At 37.8% G+C, this 21,010-nt stretch overlaps 3 protein-coding genes across 3 annotated transcripts in view; 1 reads left to right on the forward strand and 2 right to left on the reverse strand.

The window, feature by feature from the left end:
* The window catches only part of LOC105713383 (olfactory receptor 5D13-like), a 76,407-nt gene that overhangs the window by 13,010 nt on the left and 42,387 nt on the right, over positions 1 to 21,010 (reverse strand). The gene's annotated exons all lie outside the window — the stretch shown is intronic.
* On the forward strand, positions 2,152 to 3,179 carry LOC105713386 (olfactory receptor 4C46). Its single transcript, XM_012447089.2, has one exon. It carries the CDS (start codon positions 2,175 to 2,177, stop codon positions 3,111 to 3,113), a length of 939 nt encoding a protein of 312 aa, XP_012302512.2. The 5' UTR covers positions 2,152 to 2,174; the 3' UTR covers positions 3,114 to 3,179.
* On the reverse strand, positions 10,149 to 11,207 carry LOC105713387 (olfactory receptor 4C12). Its single transcript, XM_012447090.2, has one exon. The coding sequence runs from the start codon at positions 11,171 to 11,173 to the stop codon at positions 10,244 to 10,246; it is 930 nt and encodes a 309-aa protein (XP_012302513.2). The 5' UTR covers positions 11,174 to 11,207; the 3' UTR covers positions 10,149 to 10,243.

The following is a 21,010-nucleotide window of genomic DNA, read 5'->3' on the forward strand; positions in this document are numbered from 1 at the left end:
CTCAAACATAGTAAATAGGGTCTTTCATCCTTATCAAAATTTTTCAAAAGATAGTCAGTAAATATAATTCATCTAATTTGACAATTGAAAATTTTGAAGCTCTTAGAAATTAAGCAATTTGTAGGACCCAGCTGTCTGACACTGGGTACCATGCTTCTGCCATGAAATGCCCCCTTAATAATTAGACTAGCCGTAAAGATGAAAACAAAATTTAAACACACATCAAATACACAAAGGATATAAATATGAATACTAAATGGCATAGTCTTGTGGCTGTTTAGTCCAAGCACTAACATGAAGAATCCTTCCTGGGATCAACTGCTATGGACAATATGAGTCACTGTGGCTTCTTCAAGAGTAATGTTGGCGATTATTCTTCCTGAGGTTATTGCATGGGTAATGATTATCTGTTACTGCTCTAATGATCAATTCTTACTATCTCCTAGCTGTATACACACTTATAAAAGTAAAGAAAGTCCTATACGCATCCACAGCACTGTGGTAGACGTTTTTTTATATGTTCCCTCAATCAATTCTCATAACAACCTGTAAGATGATACTGTTATTCGCACTTTATAGATGAGGAAACAACACGAAAGGTGCCAAGAAACGTGCTCTGCCTTTAAAAAGATGCAAGTGGAGAAACAATGATTCTAATCAAATATATTTCTAATTCTAAATCTAATATAATTGGCCACTGTAGCTGTCATTATCAACATTTTGCCCAAGAGTCTGGGGGCCCATGATTTGGTGAGGGGTAGTGTTGAGGAAAGAGCTGGGACTAGGGGAGAAGCTACAATAGATGTACCTTCAATGATTCAATACCATATTTTTCTTAATATTTGAGAGTTCAAAGACGTCACTATGTTGTGGGCGGGGCGGGGGGTTGCTGCTAATGAAATTGCTCCACAAAATTGCCTCTGAAGGAGTATTAAAGTAATTATAATCATAATGGTCATATCAAAAGGAGATTATTAGTTCAACATTGTTTATTATAACAACATAGGGCAACGACTCAGAATTTGGGGAGAAAAAAATTAACTCGTATAATGTGATTAATCTTGGCTATGCCCTTTATTAAACTGTTTGATTTTGGATGGGATCTTTAACTTCCCTATGCTTCTATTTCCTAATATATAAAATTAGTAAAAAAAATGATAGTACTATTTTCTGGGTTTATTTTGTGATTGTCTGCAAAAAACATTTAGAAGACACTAATGCTCAGTATGTTTTAGTTAATATTATCAATATTATAACCATGAGTGGTATAATATTAACATAAATAATACATTATTGTACAATATAAATATCATCATGTTAACATAACTATTAACATTCGTCTCTAATATTGCTGCCTTATCTGAAAAATTAATGAAATAATACCAATCACCTAGGATGAAATAAGTGTTCACTGGAATCACGTGTGCAAAGCTACTATGTCTTGCACACTATGTCTTGCCTTACACATTACTATGTCTTGTGCAAGGCAATTAATTAAAGGGCATATAGTATTTGCTATTATACAGTTAGATTTAGACAATAAGCATTATGAATTCTTTCAGTAGCTCTTATATCCTTTTTTTACATTTCTGTCACCAACTCCCAGTTACTTCTTATGTCAAGCACTCTAAATACTCTGCCCACTGTGATTCCTTTCTCTGGCTAACCTCAGCCCACATTATCCAAGACACACAAAGACTTTTTCCAGTGGGATATTCCAAGATTCCTACTCCTCAAATTCTTCTTCATCTTCCCATTCATATTCACAGTAACCTACCCATGTTCCCCATTTCCTAAAGAATAAAGGGCAAATTCCTTAGCTTTACAACCATGGCCTTTAAATTCATTGTCAATCTCCCTTTTCAGGTTTAGCTGCTAGTGTGTATCCAATCTACTACTTCAAAGCAGGCTGTTAGGCTCCCAGATGATTGAATATACAGACAACATCCTGACTTTGTTCACAAGAGATCCTCGTGGCTATACTCTTAACAGAGTCTTCACCAAGTAATCTTCAAGAACTGAGAAACTGAAACTTTATTAACATCTCAAGAAAAACCTTGTAAGAATTTACAGTTCGATAAAATTCAAGCATTTATTGTTAAAATGGAGATGTGTAATAAATTCAAAGGTTTATTAATAAAAAAATTTTTTCAGGTAATGTAATTAATCATCACATGAAATACATGGAGAACAGGAATAACGTGACAGAGTTTGTTCTACTGGGGCTTACAGAGAATCCAAAGATGCAGAAAATCATATTTGTTGTGTTTTTTGTCATCTACATCATCACTGTGGTGGGAAATGTGCTCATTGTGGTCACCATCACTGCCAGCCCGTCACTGGGCTCCCCCATGTACTTTTTCCTGGCCTATCTCTCCTTTATTGATGCCTGCTATTCCTCTGTAAATACCCCTAAGCTAATCACAGATTCACTCTATGAAAAGAAGACCATCCTATTCAATGGATGCATGACTCAAGTCTTTGGAGAACATTTCTTCGGAGGTGCGGAGGGCATCCTACTTACCGTGATGGCCTATGACCGCTATGTGGCCATCTGCAAGCCCCTGCACTATATGACTATCATGAACCGGCGTGTGTGTGCCCTGCTCATGGGAGTGGTGTGGATGGGAGGCTTTCTTCATGCAACCATACAGATCCTCTTCATCTTCCAACTACCTTTCTGTGGTCCCAATGTCATAGATCACTTTATGTGTGATCTGAACCCTTTGCTCAATCTTGCCTGCACTGACACCCACACACTGGGACTCTTCGTTGCTGCCAACAGTGGATTCATCTGCTTGTTAAACTTTGTCCTCCTGCTGATCTCCTATGTGGTCATCTTGCGCTCCCTAAGGACCCACCGCTTGGAGGCAAGGTACAAAGCCCTCTCCACCTGTGTCTCCCACATCACAGTTGTCATCTTATTCTTTGTGCCTTGCATATTTGTGTACATGAGACCTGCAGCTACTTTATCTATTGATAAAGCAGTTGCTACATTCTACACTATGATAACTCCTATGTTAAACCCCTTAATCTATACCTTGAGGAATGCCCAGATGAAAAATGCCTTTCGGAAACTGTGTAGTAGAAAGGGCATTTCAGGTGACAAATAAATGTAACTAGGGCCCAACATTGATTCCATTTAGGAAAGGTCAAAAGGACATTTTAGATAATCGCAGTGGGGCAAATTGATTGGATAAAGCAAACATTACCCATATGATTCATAGATTCTGCATGGAAGGTACAGAAATGGTTCAAGGAAAGAGAGAAAACAACCCAGGACAACTCTGCCTATTTGGGAAATTCTATAGTTTTACTAGCTTCATCCTGTATATGGATTCTTAGGCTCTCCTCTCACAAACAAAAGAAATAACAGAATATATTGGTATCTAGAAGTAATGTCTATAACACTTCAAAGAGGTAAGCACTACTATTATCTTCATTTTACAAGTGAGGAAACTGACAGGAAAAAGGAAGATATCAAAATAGATATATTAACGAGCCAGTAATCAAACTGTGACTGATGTTCCAGACCATACTCTTAACTGCTATGATATTTTGCCACAGAGTGATAATGAAAAGGTCAGTTAATTATACTACTTACCATTCTGGAACCAGAGACTATACTAGGCACATTGCATATATTCATTTATTATCTAACTAAAAATATAAGAATTCGTATTAACCACTCTACTTTTTTATACATCATAATTGATGGTCATTTGTTTTCTGAAACATAAGGGTATCTAACCACTTTAAGGCTGTAATAGCAGTGGGCCATTTAAACTCTCATGGGTAGGTAATGAAGTTTATATGGTGTTTCCAAATGTCAGTGCAGGCTTCTGAACCACTTTGTATCGCTCATGTCACCTGTTATACAAAAACCTATCAGAAAGAGTGATGACTCCAATAAAAGAGCATTTGAATTTCAGGCAGAAATTTCTATTAGTTAAATATACAATCATGTTCCATAAACTGCTTGCCTGCTAGATAACGATAATTGCCACAAGGTAGCACAATGTCTGGTACACAATAAACATCGAATGAATGAATAGAAGTATTTAAAAAGGTAAATGAATTCAACAAAATGTAGAGCTGAAAAAAAATAGTACTGGAGATGGAAATTCTTTCCTTACCTGATTCAGGCACTAAGGAGAATTCTAACTGGACTTCTTAGAGGAACCACCATTTGTTTTTACTCCTTATGCTGAATACAAAGGAAATAGAAGCAAATTCCTAGCATATAAACAAGTAGTTAATCTTGAAATTTTCTGCTTTCAGCAATATTTTATTTTATGATTATGTGCTATTTATGTTCTCTTTCTCTGTCAATCAGCTTACTTTTTGGTAACATTTTATTATTAAAAGCTGTTTTGGGGAGGGGGCCAAGATCACCGATTAGAAGCAGCTGAGGTCCGTGGCACTCACAGAGAGGAAACAAAAGGACAAGTGAATACAGCATCTTCAACTGAAAGATCCGAGTACTCGCATTTGGGACTGATCAGGGCAACAACTCCACCCAGAGAATGAAGAAAAGCAGCACAGGGGTATGGCCCACCCAGGAGCAACAGGGACCCAAGGGAACCCCCACGATGTGATGAGTGAATATGCAACCCCGGAAAACCATGCTTCTCCCATGGATCTTTGCAACCCGCAGATCAGGAGATCCCCTCGTGAGCCCAGACCACCAGGGCCTTGGGCCCTACACACAGAGCTGTGGGGAGTCTCCACAGAGCAGCTGCTCAGGCACACACAGAGACCCAGGAGCTTTACAAACTCTGGCCTGAGGATCCCCAACAAACATGTCTGCAACTCAGGCAAGGTGGGAGGTCCCCACATACCCCTAGGAAGGGGGCTGAATCCAGGAAGCCAAGCTGCCTGGATCTGCAGGACCCACTCCTACAGCACCTCACAAGATAAAAACTGTTTTGATGACTATGTAGCTCTGTCTACACCCAAAGCCATTTCAGAATAAATAGTCTTCATTCCTTCCTTCTATTTCTTATTCATTGATTAACAACATTTTGAGCCCAAGGAATGCATCAGGTACACTGAAAATTGCTAGGGCATCCGTGGTGAATAAAGAGAAACCCAGGTCCTGCCTTCACAGAGCTGAAGATTCATTGAGACATGAGCGAAAGAGAAGACACATAAACCTGAGGGGTTATAAAAGGATTCCTAGATGAAAAGATATCAAAAATGGGACCAGAAGGATGAAAAGGACTCAGCAGAACGAACAGGCATGAAGCTGAGAGCAGTGCTTCTAGGAAAGAGAACACATAACAAAGGCCAGAAAGTGAAAAGAGTATGCGGGAAACCTAGTCGGTACAATACGGCCATGATTATTAATTCACCCAATCATTCAGCAATTATTTACTGAACCGCAACTGTGTGCCAGGCTCCATGCTAGACACTGAACTTATAAAATCTTGTAAATTGTAAGAAATGAAGCTAGAGAGACAGGAAAAGAGAATATCAAGAAGGGTCTTATAGTTGTGTTAAGACTTAATGCTAAGGACCACGGGACAAACAAGGAAGGTATTTTTAAGCTAGAGAGTGATGCAGTTAGATTTTAATTTTATAATGATAATCCTAACTACAGGATGTAAAATGGATTGAAGGGTCAAGACTGAAAGCAGGAGAGCACCTAGGGGTTTTTGTCATTATTTCAGTGTGAAAGGCTGGAGGCCTCAGTCCTGCTGTTGTCAGTGAGGACACAGAGTGTAATAGTGTCCAGCTCAAATCCCCTTCACCAGGCCAGTGCATGCATGCCCCAGCTACTGTGGGCCTAGGCTGCTAACAGCTCACAGACTTACCCTTTTCTGGACAATCGCACCAGATAAAATGGGAGCTGCATCACTTGGGTATTTTGTTCCCCCTCCTCAGGCCCACCAGCGATGATTGACTGGAATAGGGTTTAAGAGGTTAGTTACTTTGTCTCAAGGTGGAAGCAGTTCTGTAGTATAATGTGTACCTCAGAGTTCCCAGGGCTCCAGGCTAAAGGAAGACTAGTTGACAGCACATCCTTCCTTCCCCTGCTATACAAGATTTCCTTCAATCTTTTCCCCTTATAGATCACTTTTATTAAATTTCTTATATCATCCTCTGAATCTAGGGAAATCAAACTAACATGGAAAGATATAGAAGGTCTTGAAGAATATTTTTGAATGCTAAACAAAAGAACTTGATATAGGATGAAGATGAGAGATACAGAAGTCACGGATGAAACTTGGGCCCCGGCTTAGATCACTGGATGTCAGGGAGAGAGAGAGAAGATTAATGAGGTTTCAAATATGTTGAATCATGTTCAAGTCTCAACGTACTATTAAATATTACACACATAGGTGATCCTAGGAGCTATCCTCAGAAACGAGACCTGGAGGCAAGGCATAGAGGCAGAATAGTGGTTGGCAGGGGTTGGAGGCATGGGCATAATGGAGAGATGTTGGTCTAAAAGTGCAAAGTTTCAGTTCAATAACATGAATAAAGTTCTGAAGATCAAATGTACAGCCCGGTGATTATAGTTAATATTAATAATGCAATGTATACTTGAAATTTACTAAGAGAATAGATCTTAAATCTTACAAAAAAAAAAGTACCTATGTGAGGTGAGAGCTACGTCAACTGGCTTGATTGTGGTAATCATTTTACAGTGTATACATATATCAGAACATCATATTGCTTACCTTAAATATATGCAATTTTTATTTGTCAGTATTACTTCAATAAAGCTAAGAAATACTGGAAATTAAATTGTGCGATGTAATTATTTTATAATATGTAGTTGATTTTTTATTGTAAAGATACTAATACCTGTCCTATTATTCTAAGTGAAGTAACTCAGGAATGAAACACCAAACATCGTATGTTCTCACTGATATGTGGGAGCTAAGCTATGAAGATGCAAAGGCATAAGAATGATATAATAGATTTTGGGGACTTGGGGAGAAGAGTGGGAGGGGGTTGAGGGATAAAACAACAAGTCTGGTGCAGCATATACTGCTCTGGTGATAGGTGCACCAGGATCTCACAAAACTCCACTAAAGAACTTACTCATGTAACCAAATACCACCTGACCCCAATAACTTATGGCAAAAAAATTTTTTAAACACATACAATGGATTATACCAAGAAAAAAAGATTCTACTATTTGTGATTAATATCTTTCTAAATCCAAAGTGCTCATGAAAAGCATAATATGTTAAGTGTAGTTTGGCTTCTCTATGACAGTTGATGGAATTATTAATGCTAAATCAAAGTACAGAAACATTCAGGAATGAGCTGGATATGGATGGTAGAGCTGGAAGTCGAGGCACGGTGGTCTGAGGAACACAGATTCAGGGATACAAACAGGAATGGAGAATGAGATATCTCTGATAACGGCTTTTAATCTTTTTAATTCCATGAGTAATAGAAGGAAATAGAAATGCATGGAAAAAAGTTAAACACATAAACGATGAAGTGCACTGTGCATATAAGTCATCTTTACTAAGGCTGTTTACCTAATGATCACCTCTAAGACCACCTGCATATGCTCAGTGGGGAACCCTTATGAAAGTTTTAACAAGCATTACCAGCTTCATTGACAACCTTTCTATTCAAACTGTCCGTTCATCTTTATTAATTTCTTCACTACTCTAGAATGAGTCAAAAGACACTCTAGAGTTGTGTCCCAAGGATCTCTCCTGGATCCATCTTCTACCCACCATCTAAACTTTCTTGGGTAGCTTGAGGCAGGTACCTGTCTTGGTGACTTATGTGTGATTTTGCCTTTCTGCCAGATCGAAATTTCAATCACCTTTGGATATCAGTTCTGGCTTTGTCCTTGGATGCTATGTATCTCAGATTTTCTCACGACTTTACCTTTCTACGTTCTGGTGCCAAAATCTAATGCCTAGGGACCCATCATACACCTTTTGATAAAGGAGCAGAAACTAGATCTTTCATGCTTTGAAGAGTAGTACAATTGCCAAATCATGAAAATTTACTTAAAAGTTTAAATAAGCCAGGCGCGGTGGCTCACACCTGTAATCCCAGCACTTTAGGAGGCCAAGGCAGATGGATCACTTGAGGTCAGGAGTTTGAGACCAGCATGGCCAATAGGGCAAAAACCCATCTCTACTAAAAATATAAAAATTATCCAGGCATGGTGGCACGCTCCTATAGTTCCAGCTACTGAGGAGGCTGAGGCAGGAAAATCGCTTGAACCCATGAGGCGGAGGTTGCAGTGAGCTGAAATTGTGCCTGCACTCTACCCTGGGTGACAGAGTAAGACTCTGTCTCAAAAAAAAAAAAATGTTTAAATAACAATGTTAAAATTTTTTTCTATAAAACCACTTCTGAGTAATTGTTCATCCTCTGTCTACCTTCAGTGAAAGGATTAATCAGATTCCAGTGCATAATAGTAAAATTAAATGAAATTGTTAACATTAGTTTATATAGAATCGTTTAATAAATTGTGTTCATTTTTAGGCTTTACAATAAAAAAGATAGTTGCAGCTACCTACTACCAACAAAGTACGTAGAATAAGGAGCCATATCTCAATTTATACCTCATTCTGCCACTAACTTGAGGTTTGGTCAAATCATGCAACATATATGCACTTCGATATCCTGTAAAATGTATTATAAGAATTAAGGATAAAATTTGAGTGCTAGTTATCAATATATTTTCTCTCAGCTCCAAATACAACCATCATTGCCTGCTCCATAATGAAAATAAGCCCTGTAAGAATTTATTCTCTGCACATAGTCTGCTTTGATGTTATTTTGTCAGTATAGGGAATCGAAAGGGGCGTGTCCTCCTGATTTAAATGTTTCTGTTTTCATCTTGCTCTATGTAGCTTCCAGTAGCATGTGTGTTTGGCTGGGCCGGGCAGGGGGAGGGAGAGACATTCAGAGGTGCTCACTTCCATTGAGTTTCACTGAAAACTTCATGGACAATTTCTCATCGAGTTTCAGTGGTACCTCTGCAGGGAGATTCCAATGAATCACACAGATACTCCAGCAATAAGTTTTCCAAAACTGCCTATCTGTGATGGGGTAGCCTTGGTCCACCTACACCCCAAAGGGTTGTTTCCTGCTTGCAGGTCCAGGCTACAGTTCCTCATTTACCAGCCTCAGCCCACCAGCATCCCAGTGGGAGGTTCCCAGCTGACCAGTCCAGGACAACTTTCTAGTGTGTCACCTTCTGTCCAGCTACCATGAACTAGTTCTGGCGCAAGACTACCCAGTGAACTTCTCCAACATCCAATTGGCAACAACTACACTTTCTCCAAAATATTGTAATCTCAGCCTTGGGAAGGGAGCCCAGCTCCCAAATGTGTCCCTTTTTTTTTTTTTTTTTTTTTTTTTCAGATGGAATCTCACTCTGTTGCCAGACTGGAGTGCAGTGGCGCCATCTCAGCTCACTGCAAACTCCAACTCCCTGGTTCAAGTGATTCTCCTGCCTCAGCCTCCCGAGTAGCTGGGATTACTGGCATATGCCAACATGCCCAGCTAATTTTCATATTTTTAGTAGAGACAAGGTTTTACCATGTTGGCCAGGGTGGTCTCAATCTCCTAACCTTGTGATCCACTCACCTCAGCTTCCCAAAGTGCTGGGATTACAGGCGTGAGCCACAGCACCCAGCCCTGAATGTGTTCCTTTCTTAGATACACATCTCTCAGTCACAGGGCATTCTTTACTTCTTTATAGTTAATCTCTCAATATAATTAATAATTTTATATAAATTTTCACTGCTCAAATCAGGGAAGTTGTGTGATCCCTAACTGATACAGTACAGAAAAAACTTAATATAATGCAACCTTGCAGGCATTCAATGAACAGCACATCTTTTTACAATACAACCAATATATAGTGACCAAGAAAATTTACAAAAGAAAGTGTGTATATATTAAGCCAGAGTCCAAAGTAAAGAAATATTATTAAACATGTGAATTTCAATAATCAGCAGTAACCAACAGCTCGTTATAAGATTGTTTCAACATCAATCTAATATTCTACATTTATACTTTTTAGCATCCAGAGATGTTTCAAATTTCCAGGCAATTGACGAATACATATTGATTAAAAAGCAATAGTGGGGATGACAAGAGTATGCTTTAGAGTCCAAACTTTTACTTTATGCTTTAATGACTATCTGCAACATTAGCCAAACCCTTGTTAGAGTCAATATATTCATCTACAAATCAAGAAGTTTAGATACCTATTACCTCTATGCTGAGTGCTCGACAGTCTTATTTAATCATTACCTGAAATCACTTTTTTTCTCCAAAGCTTCCTTATTGCCCTCTTTACCTCAGCATTTCTGAGTGTGTAAATCAAAGGATTTAACATTGGGACCACCATAGTATAAAATACTGCAACAGCTTTATCAATGGGCAGAGTGGTCACTGGGCGCAGATACACAAATATACAGGGCACAAAGAATAAGACAACTACTGTGATGTGAGAGATACAGGTGGAGAGGGCTTTATGCCTCCCCTCTAAGCTATAGTTCTTTAAAGACCTCAGGATGATCACATAGGATACCACCAAGAGAAGGAAGTTTAATAAGCAGATGAACCCGCTGTTGGAAGCAACAAAGAGACCAAGGGTATGAGTGTCCATGCAAACAAGTTTTAACAAAGGGTACAAGTCACACATGAAGTGGTCTATGACATTGGGGCCACAGAAGGGCAGCCATACTGTAAAGAGAATCTGAATAGTTGCATGGAGAAATCCTCCCATCCAGGCCACTGCCACGAGGAGAATGCACAGGCTGTGGCTCATGATGGCTGTGTAGTGCAGAGGTTTGCAGATGGCCACATAGCGGTCATAGGCCATCACTGTCAACAGGATGATCTCAGTAGCACCAAAGATGTGTTCTGCATAGGCTTGAGCCATACACCCACTAAAGGAGATGATTTTCTTCTCACGAAGGGAATCCACAATCAACTTAGGAGCTGAAGAAGAAGAATAAACTGTGTCTATCAAAGAAAGGTGGGTCAGGAAGAAGTACATGGGGGAGCTCAGAGTCTGGCTGGTGGTAATGGTAACCACAATGAGCAGATTGCCTGAAAGTGTTACCATGTACAGAACCAAAAATACTACAAACATGGCTTTCTGCATTTTGGGGTTCTGTGTAAGACCTATTAAAATGAATTCAGTCACATTCCTTTTATTCTCCATCTATGTAGTGTGGGTGATAAAACCTCCAGGAAGGAATATTTTACCTTCAGAAAAAAGAAAGGAAAACAAAGAAGCGTGATATAATCAAATAGTCCAAAACTTTGCCTTTTCAGTACTCTGCCATCTCACAGATGATTCCTTCTTTTCTGAAAACTCTGTAGGAATAGATACCTGTAGACTTCTTTTTTTTTTTTAATTCCCCTAAACATGATTTTTAAGATACCTGCAAACTTCTTTAGCTGACTTCTTAGTTTTTAATTAGCCTGACCTCAAAAATATTATTAGAAGACATAGGACACCCTGAAGAGAGAGATTTCATTTCCTAGAGGGTAGTTGTTGCAAAACTTCACTTAGACATCAATATGATGAATTAATGCAGTCATTAGAGGTAATAGTTTTGGAGACTAATAGGCCTTTGAAATGTATATATGAAATGACATGAACTAAAAAACCACAAAATAGTCTGTATCTCTTAATTATAATTATGCAAGTATTCTATAGGCTAAAAGTTAGTGATAGTAATTATAGATTCAGTATTTTAAGATTATAGGTTTTATATGTATATTTTAATAAAATTTAAGTTCAAAAATTTCACTTATAAAACCTTATGTAGGTTTTGTTTTACCTATGTTAAAACATATGTGTACAAACAAGTTGATAAGGAAATAATATATTTAGGACACTTACTTCTGGATGTGAAACTAAGGGTGATTTTTATTTCTTTATGTTTTTTAGTATTTTCTACAGCTTGCATAATTAATTGTATAGTCAGAAAAGAAATACAGTTTCTATTTTTTTCTTGGAGTCCTGAGGCTGAAATCATAAATGTTTAAATTGAGCAGAATATGTAGAAAAACAAATACAGGGAATTATACATTGGTACACGATGGGAATCCAGGAAATATCTGGGTATAGTTGCTGTAACATGCTCATGAAATTTTTTTCACCAAGTCACCAAACGGACATAGGGAGAGAGCCTGACTGGACCATAACTGCTCTGAGAAGATCAGGACAGAGGATGAGGCTGCCATAACTGCCCATGGATCTTTTAGAATCTTCCTAATACAATTTTTAGTCTACCAGTCAAAGATTTTTGATCTCTGGTTTTAAACCATCAATACGATAGTCAATAAGTCAAGTCTGAATAATCGATGATAATCTGTTTAATATATAGTCCATTTTCATTTACTTAATGAAGAACGTACATTTCATTCAATTAACTTTAAACTGAGTTTTGTTTTAAGTTTTTAACTTAAAACTAAGTTTTGCTATTATTAATTCTCACTTTTTCCTAGATTTCAATTTTTTTTTATCTTTATGTGACCTTAAAGCACAAAGGCAGTGACAGGTAAGATCAATTGCCCCTGTTACATGTAGGTACGACACCTGATGAGGTGCACGAAAAGGTAACATCTTCCTGGTGATCCCACAAATGCTTCACTGAGAAGCTGGCCTAAGAGCTCCAAGCTCCAGGATCTTGGTCTCCCTTCTGGATAGCCCAGTGCTCCAGAGAATCTTTTCAGGGACAAGAACTCTTGAGAATAAGGTTGAATGCACTTCTAATTGCCAACTTTTCCCTAGAGGAGATGGCCTTTGAGAGAACCAATAATCAACTAATGTTTTTACAACTTCCTGAAGGTCTATGCCAAAGGTTAAACTTCCTGATCAAAACCAGACAGAAAACCCCAAACTTGACTCACTTTCATTATTTCACTTAGTAGTTCAATTTCTTGCATATCTTGAAGTAATTAGAATATATTTAAAGAACAGTTCTTTTTTTGCAATTTTCATCTCCTTCTTATTTCCCTACAGACACAAACATACAAACAGAACAACTCAGTCCATGTCAAAATTGACGTCTTTAATATTCACTGTTAATTGGCAGACTCAAGCACAGGATCAGTTTCTTTTTCTGTCCTAGTCCAAATACCAATAGTGTGCCTATTACCACTTCAATCCTCTAATACCCATATTTTTACAGAAATTAGAAATGGAAAAAAGTGTCAACCTAGAATAAAGACCTTGATATCCCATAAAAGGGCCCTCAGACTGCAATTGAGAGGTCAGGACATAAACCAACTTCTTCCCAAACAGAGAAACTTTTGTTAGTTTTTAAATTTCATATACTCATTTTGAAATGCAAACTTTTACTATAACTCTGCTTTTCCCCATTCTTACTTTCTAGCATGCAGAGATTTATTTTTAATGTACTTTCTATAATAATTGTTCGTTTTATTGAGTGCTTGCCATGTACTTGGTGCTACAGTAAATGCTTTACATGCATTTTTTCACTTAATTCTCACAACAATGAAGTTGGTACACAACTATCCATATTTAAAGAAAAGTAAACTGTGATGAAAAGAAAAACAACTTACCCAAAATTATAGTTTAAAAACAAAAAGAGAGAAGCCTGTATTCAAGCATAAGATGTCTGCCTCTAGCTCTTCAGCACTTCACCAGTGCTTCTCTAGTATCAGTCCAGTTTACTTCTGGGACTCAGCAGCGCCAGAGTTTGGTCAAGTGGACTAGTACCTAAAGCTACCACCTGTGACCGTAAGAAATTAATGGCATTCCTTTTGCTAAGCTAAGAAATGCAGAGTCAGATGTAATGAGTTCAAGGGTCCAACTGGACAAGATTCTAGAATTGTTACATATTAAAAATCCTCAGGCATCTTGCATTGCATCAATTTGTCTGTACTTTAAAGATGAAGAAACTGAAGTCTCAAGAGGTAACGTCCATGAAAACACAGCTAATTTATTTGTGACAGAGAATAATAAGAAAGTCCAGGTCTAATAATGCCTGCCCAACACAGTGAGGTTTTTCCATCACATCTGGTCTTCCTTAACATACCTTAATACGAGCGTAGACAAGAAAAAATCACCCTACAGTGACAAAATTGACTTTCATGTCTTATCTTTTCCAATACCTGTCTTGATTGTCTAAGAAAGAGGGCTAAGTCTGAGTTCAGAGATGCAGAAATTCAGCCATGAGACTACATCCATTGTAAAAGAAACAAGTTCTCACCTGATTAAAACAGTATCGAGAACACATGAATAGAATCAAAATAAGAAATACCCCTAAGCCTGCAGTTTAACATAGATTCCCAATTACAGCAGAGGCTACACTCTTTACTTGCAGACCCTGTATTTTAATGCACTTCCCTTTTGGATTCCAGTCTTAGAGCTGAAGTTTTTCTTTGAAAAACAGAATCCAAATTCTCTCTTTCACTTCCCTCCCATACTGACCTGTCCTGAGCTCAGTGAAGGTCACACACCCTGTCAGCTCTACTTTAAATTTGCCTTTCTTTATTTTCAGTTGTTTCTCACACCTCCTCCTACTAGTATAAGGTGAAATTTTACCTCTTTTTCATCCCTGGAGACTTTCAAAGTTAGAGTATTATTTCAAGGAAATGAGTGATTGTACAAAAGCCAATCTGTTTATGTACATAAATCATTACATCATATGCCCTACACCTGGAGGAAACCTTTAGTGACCCATCCACCTACTGCACTCTCTTCACACTTAAAAGCCTAGAAATTGACTCAGGAATCCATAAAATGTTAACCTTTTCCTGACAAATTGTAGTTATATCAATACACAGTGAGGAGAATAAATATTTCTGCAAATGTTCCTAAAACATTTAGAAGTCATTGTCCATCAAATATCAGATGTAATACTTTAATGATTTTAATTATAAACCCCTTGGGAGAAAGAAGAAATGTAAGGAAATGGATTAAAACTAACTTACTGTGATTGCGTCTATAGTTTAGGAGAATGGCCAATGTATTCAGAAATACGAAGTAACCATTATATGTACCTGTTCAAACAGCATGTTATGTAATGTATATACCCAAAACTGCACTGACTGGACAATTTTACAAAAAGCACAGAATGTCAAGATGACAGCAATTTCTCCAAATGGATTCAGCAAGCATTTTCAAAGCTCCAGTGCCTTTGAAGTTCAAGTTAAAGGGAAAGAAAATGTTAGTTGAATTTGAAACCCAAAGTCCTTTGTTACTAAAGAGAATCTCCAGATCTTCTCCAGCATCTAGATCTATATTATAGAACAAGGGACACAAATATTCTACCACCATCACCTCTCTTCTTGAGCCTTCAAAATAAGAAAAACAGCTTCTCTTGAATCATAGTGTTTAGAGAAGATACTGAGAACATTAAAGGATCTATCGTTATATGTAAGGCTTTGCCCTCCCAGGGATTAATTATCTCTGTTTTTTAAAAGATTTTTCCTTAGAAACAGATATTTGGGAGTATTCATCTATTAATAACACATCTTCACCTGATTAGTTCTTTTCCCTGCCTTTTTTTTTTCTGAGACAGAGTCTCATTCTTTTGCCCAGGCTGGAGTGCAGTGGCATGATCTCAGTTCACTGCAACCTCTGCCTCCTGGATTCAAGAAATTCTCCTGCCTCAGCCTCCTGAGTAGCTAAGATTACAGGCATGCACCACCACACCTCGCTAATTTTTTTGTATTTTTAGTAGAGACGGGAGTTTCACCATGTTGGCCAGGCTGGTCTCGAACTCCTGACCTCGTGATCTGCCCACCTCGGCCTCCCAAAGTGCTGGGATTACAGGTGTGAGCCATCAAGCTTGGCCATGTATTTTAATCTATTAACATCCTACATCTCCAGCCTGTAATATTATGCAATAGAGCACTCCTTTTATAAGCTCTTAGGTATCATGAAGGATTCTAAATGCTTGTGGATTAAAAAAAAATGGGGTTTCATTCAGGCTAGATATCTCTGAGGAAGTTTCTTCACTGTCTGAGGTCACAGAGGAGGCTGAGATTCTGAATCAATCTCTCAACTGTACTATAAACACATCAGGACACATTCCATCCATAGAAATGAACCTTGAAACTTGGAAGTCTAGAAATTCCACCAGCCATTCAGTGGAAAAAGCCTCACCTAGGCAAACACACTTCAAATTTTCTTCCCTCATAATTTTCAGGACAGTGAAAATTTGCGAACCAAATATGTTTTGCCACCTTGCCAACATACATTATAGCAATCACTCCACAGTCTCAAGAATAGAATGCTGTTTAAATCATAAATCATAAGAGTTGTAACTGCTGCTATATTTTAAAACATGGGTAAGCAGTGAATGGAGAACTGAGAAAAATAGCAATAATAGCAGCTATCATTACTGAACACGATGACTTTTATTCTATCGACATGGTGTATTACATTGATTGGTTTTCATATATTGAAACAACCTTACATTCTTAAGTAAATTCCACTTAGTCATGATGTATAATTCCTTTCATAGGCTACTGGATGCCATTTGCTGGACTTTTGTTGAGGATTTTTGTACTAAGAGATGGTTGTAGTCTTTTCTTATGATATCTTTGTTTGATTTTGGTATCAGGGTAATACTTGTATCATAGAATGAATAGGGAATTGTTTTCTCCTATTTTTTAGAAAAACGTGGAGGATTGGTGTTAATTCTTACCTAAATGCTTAATAAAATTCACCAGTAAAGCCATCTTGCCCTGAGTTTTCTTTGTGATAAATATTTTTATTACTAATTTCATATTGTTACTTATTATAATATTATATTCAGATAATCTATTAAGTTGACTTCAGTGGCTTGTGACTTTTTAAGAATGTATTCATTTTATCTAAGTCATATAATTTGTTGCATGTAACGGCTTATAGTACGCCTTATAATCCTTTTATTTTTGTAAGGTCAGTAGTAATATCCTTCTTTCATTCCTGATTTTAGTCATTTGAGTCTTCCATCTCTTTTCTTCTCTGGTCAGTCTAGCTAGAGATTTGTCACTTTGGCGATCGTTTTAAAAAATCCCCTCCTGTTTTGTTGTTTCTCTTTTCTCTGTTCAATTCTCTAATTCATTTGTTTTTGCTTTAGTTCTTGCTATTTCCTTCCTTCTGCTTGCTTTAGGCTTAGTCTGCTCTCATTTTCCAATGTCTTAACAGGGGAAGGTAAAGTGATTGATTTGAGATCCGTCTTCTTTTTTAAATACACACATTAACAGCTACAAATTTCCCCCTAGGCACTGATTTAGATGCGTTCCATAGGTTATGTTATGGTGTTTTCATCTTCACTTATCTCAAAGTATTTTCTAATTTCCCTCATGATTTCCTCTTTGACACATTGGTTACTTAAAAATGTGTTGTTTAAATTTTATGTATTTGTGAATTTCCCAAATTTCCTCCTATTATGATTTGTAATTTTATTACATTCTGAAGAACATACTTTGTCTAATTAATTACTTTAAGTGTATTGAGTCTTGTTTTAGGTTACATATGGTCTAACCTCGAGAATGATGCATATGCTCTTGAAGAGACTGTATATTCTGCTGTTGTTGAAGAGAGCACAGTATAGATGTAGTTAGGTGTACCCCTAACAGAGTACTGTTATGTATGGTTGTTTATAGCATTGTGTAAGTCTTGTTTTCTTGATGCACTTCTGCCTAGCTGTCTACCCATTATTGAAAGTGGGATATCAAAGTCTCCATCTACTGTTGTTGAATCATCTATTTCTCTTTTCTACTGTGTGAGTTTTTATGTCATATATTTTGGGGCTCTGTTGTTAGATGCATATACATCTATAATTATAGACATTATAACATGGGATTAGCACCTTTACAAAAGGTAAAATCCCCAGAGATCTCTTGCCCCTTCCACCATCTGAGATTATAGCAAAATGGCCATCTAGAACCAGGAAATGGACCTTTCTGCCACATACCAAATCTACCAATGCCTTGATCTTGGACTTCCCAAGCCTTCAGAACTGTAAGAAATAAATTTCTGTTGTTTATAAGCAGCTCTTGGTAAACTGACTAGTATACCTTATGAAATGTTCTTCTTCCTCTCTGATAGCAATTTATGTCTTAAAGTTCATTTTGTCTGATATTACTATTAAAGTATAACCATTCAGCTATCCTTTGCTTACTGTTTGTGTGGTTTATATTTTTTTCACACTTTTGCTTTCAACTTATTTGGGCCTTTGAATCTAAAGGATGGCTTTTGTAGACAACATATATTTGGATCAGGATTTTATATCTAGTTCTGATTAACACCAACTTAAATAGACTAGTACGTAAGAATAGCACTCCTATATAGCTCTATTTCCTCCCTTCTACTTTGTGTTGTTATTGAAATACAAATTACATCTTTACACATTTCATATCCATCAACACATATTTATAATTATTGCTTTATGCAGTTGTCTTTTAAATCAGATGAGAGGAAAACAAGTAACAAGCTAAAATATGTAAATACCGTCTTCTATATTTTCCTATGTAGTTATGTTTACAAGAACTTTTGCTTTCTTCATGTGAATTCAAATTATTGTCTGGTGGAATTTTATTTCAGCTTGAAGGACTCCTTTAGTACTTCTTAAACAGAAGACCTCCTAACAATAAAGCCTCTCAGTTTTTGTTTGCCTATGAATATCTTAATTTCTCCTTCATTTTCAAAGGGTAATTTTATTGGACAGGCAATTCTTAATCAACAATCTTTCCCTTTCTATACTCTAAATATATTATCCCACTGCTGCCTGATTTCTGACAAGAAATCAGCTGTTTAGCTAATGAGAATCTCTTAGATATGATGTTACTTCTCTTTTGCTGCTTTCAAGATTCTCCCACTGTGTTTGATTTTTGATATTTCATTATGATCCCATAATCTCTTTGAATTTATCTTACTTAGAATTTGAGGAGGTTTTTGGATGCATAATATTTGGAGAAATTCTAAGCCAACATTTTTTTTCAAATATTCTTTTTTTTTTTTTTTTCCGCTCTTGTTACCCAGGCTGGAGTGCAATGGCGCGATCTCAGCTCACCGCAACCTCCGCCTCCTGGGTTCAAGCAATCCTCCTGCCTCAGTCTCCTGAGTAGCTGGGACTACAGGCGCATGCCACCATGCCCAGCTAATTTGTGTATTTTTAGTAGAGACGGGGTTTCAGCTTGTTGACCAGGATGGTCTCGATCTCTTGACCTCGTGATCCACCCGCCTCGGCCTTCCAAAGTGCTGGGATTATAGGCATGAGCCACCACGCCCGGCCACTCAAATATTCTTTCTGCCCCTTTCTTTCCTCTACCTCTGGAAATCCCATTGTATATATGTTTGATGGTGCTTGATAGGTCTCTGGGGTTCTGTTCATTGTTTCTTCCTTTCTTTCTCTTTCTGCTCCTGAGACTGGATGATTCCCATTGGTCTACCCAAGGTCACTAGTTCTTTATTCTGCCTATTCAAATCTGCTACTGAGTTCCTCTAGTGAATTGTCATTTCAATTATTGTACTTTTTACCTCTAGAATTTTCATTTTTTTAATAATTTCTGTCTCTTTATTGAAATGATCTATCTGTTGAGACCTCATTCTGATAATTTTCTTTAGTTCTTTACATATAATTTTCTTTATTTTCTTAAATATATTTGAAATAGTTAATTGAAAGTCTTTGTTTAGTGAGTCTGAAGTCTGGGCTTCCCAGAGACAGTTTCTACTGACTGCATTATTTCCCTATGTATGGGTCATACTTTGTTTTTTTTCATGTGTCATATTTTTCTTGTTGAAAACTAGAATATACATATATATACATGTCTATATAAAAGTATACGTGTGTGTGTGTGTGTGTGCACATACACTATGGTCAAAAAGTTAGTGTCCTTCCAAAAATTCATATGTTAAAACTTAACCTCCAATGTGAAGGTATTTGGAGGTTGGGGCTTTGAGAGATTATTAGATCATGAATAATCTCACTAATAAGATAGGGACCCTTATCTAAGAGATCTCTCACCCCCAGAAAGATCCCTTGCTACTTCCTACATGTTAAATTATTAAAACAAGAAGATGATCATCTAGAATCAGAAAGTAGACTCTTATCAGACACCAAATCTGCTGATGCCTTGATCGTGTGCTTTCCACCTCCTCAAGCTCATCTATGAAACCCCATGCGTTTCACCACAGAACTAAAGGATCCACTCCAGAGTCCCTCTGTCGCTGCAGAATAGGGAGAGCTTTTCTCTTTCCTCTCACCTGTTAAACCTATGCTTTTAAACTCACTTCTTGTGTGTCCACACCCTTGATTTCCTTGACGTAAGACAATGAACCTAGGGTATTTACCTGAGACAAACAAAGCTGCTTCACTTTGGGGCCCCATCTGGGATGCAGGTATAATCATCAGAAGAGTGAGTATAGGAGTGGACCCCAACTCTGCCCTTACATTTTGAGGCTCTTGGCCTCCATTTTTAAATCAAATCAAAGTAAATACTGGGCCCCTGTCAGCCATTTAAAAATGGTTAGAGTGGCTGCCAGCCTTCCAAGACCAGGTGACAAGCTTGCTGGGGAGAACATGGAGAATCTCCCAGTGCCCTAGGGTTGCTTGGCATATTGCCTATGTTTTAAACCAGTTTCCCTTCATGAAGGACCCAGCTGTCACATGGGGCTGAAAGAGGTCCTGGAGTGACTCAGAATTTCTGGCCAGGACTATGCCCTGGTGTTATCTGAAGGCTTCTGGACCAACCCCAGCCTTTGACTGCCCGACCGGCCATCAGCAACAAGATCTGCAGCTTCTCCGTCTCAAATTTTCTCCTTTCCTATCGGCAATTGCTATGTCTCCTATCATCTCTCTGTATGCAATGCTCTGGAAATTTTTACAGTCCAGGGAAATAGTCCTGTTAGGAAAGATCAGCAAATGCCATAGTAACTGGAAATACAGCTCAAGGGAATGCTGTTTTTGTGCTTTTCTAGGAAGAGAGGGGCTTCCCCTCATCCCTCACAGTGAGCATCTCTCTGTGCTAGGTCTGGCGAGCACATAGTATCTCAAGGTTAACAGCACCACCTAGTGGAATAGGA

Source organism: Aotus nancymaae, unplaced genomic scaffold, assembly GCF_030222135.1.
Source record: "Aotus nancymaae isolate 86718 unplaced genomic scaffold, 86718_ANA_hifiasm-v0.15.2.pri h1tg000059l, whole genome shotgun sequence".
NCBI classification, from domain to species: domain Eukaryota; kingdom Metazoa; phylum Chordata; class Mammalia; order Primates; family Aotidae; genus Aotus; species Aotus nancymaae.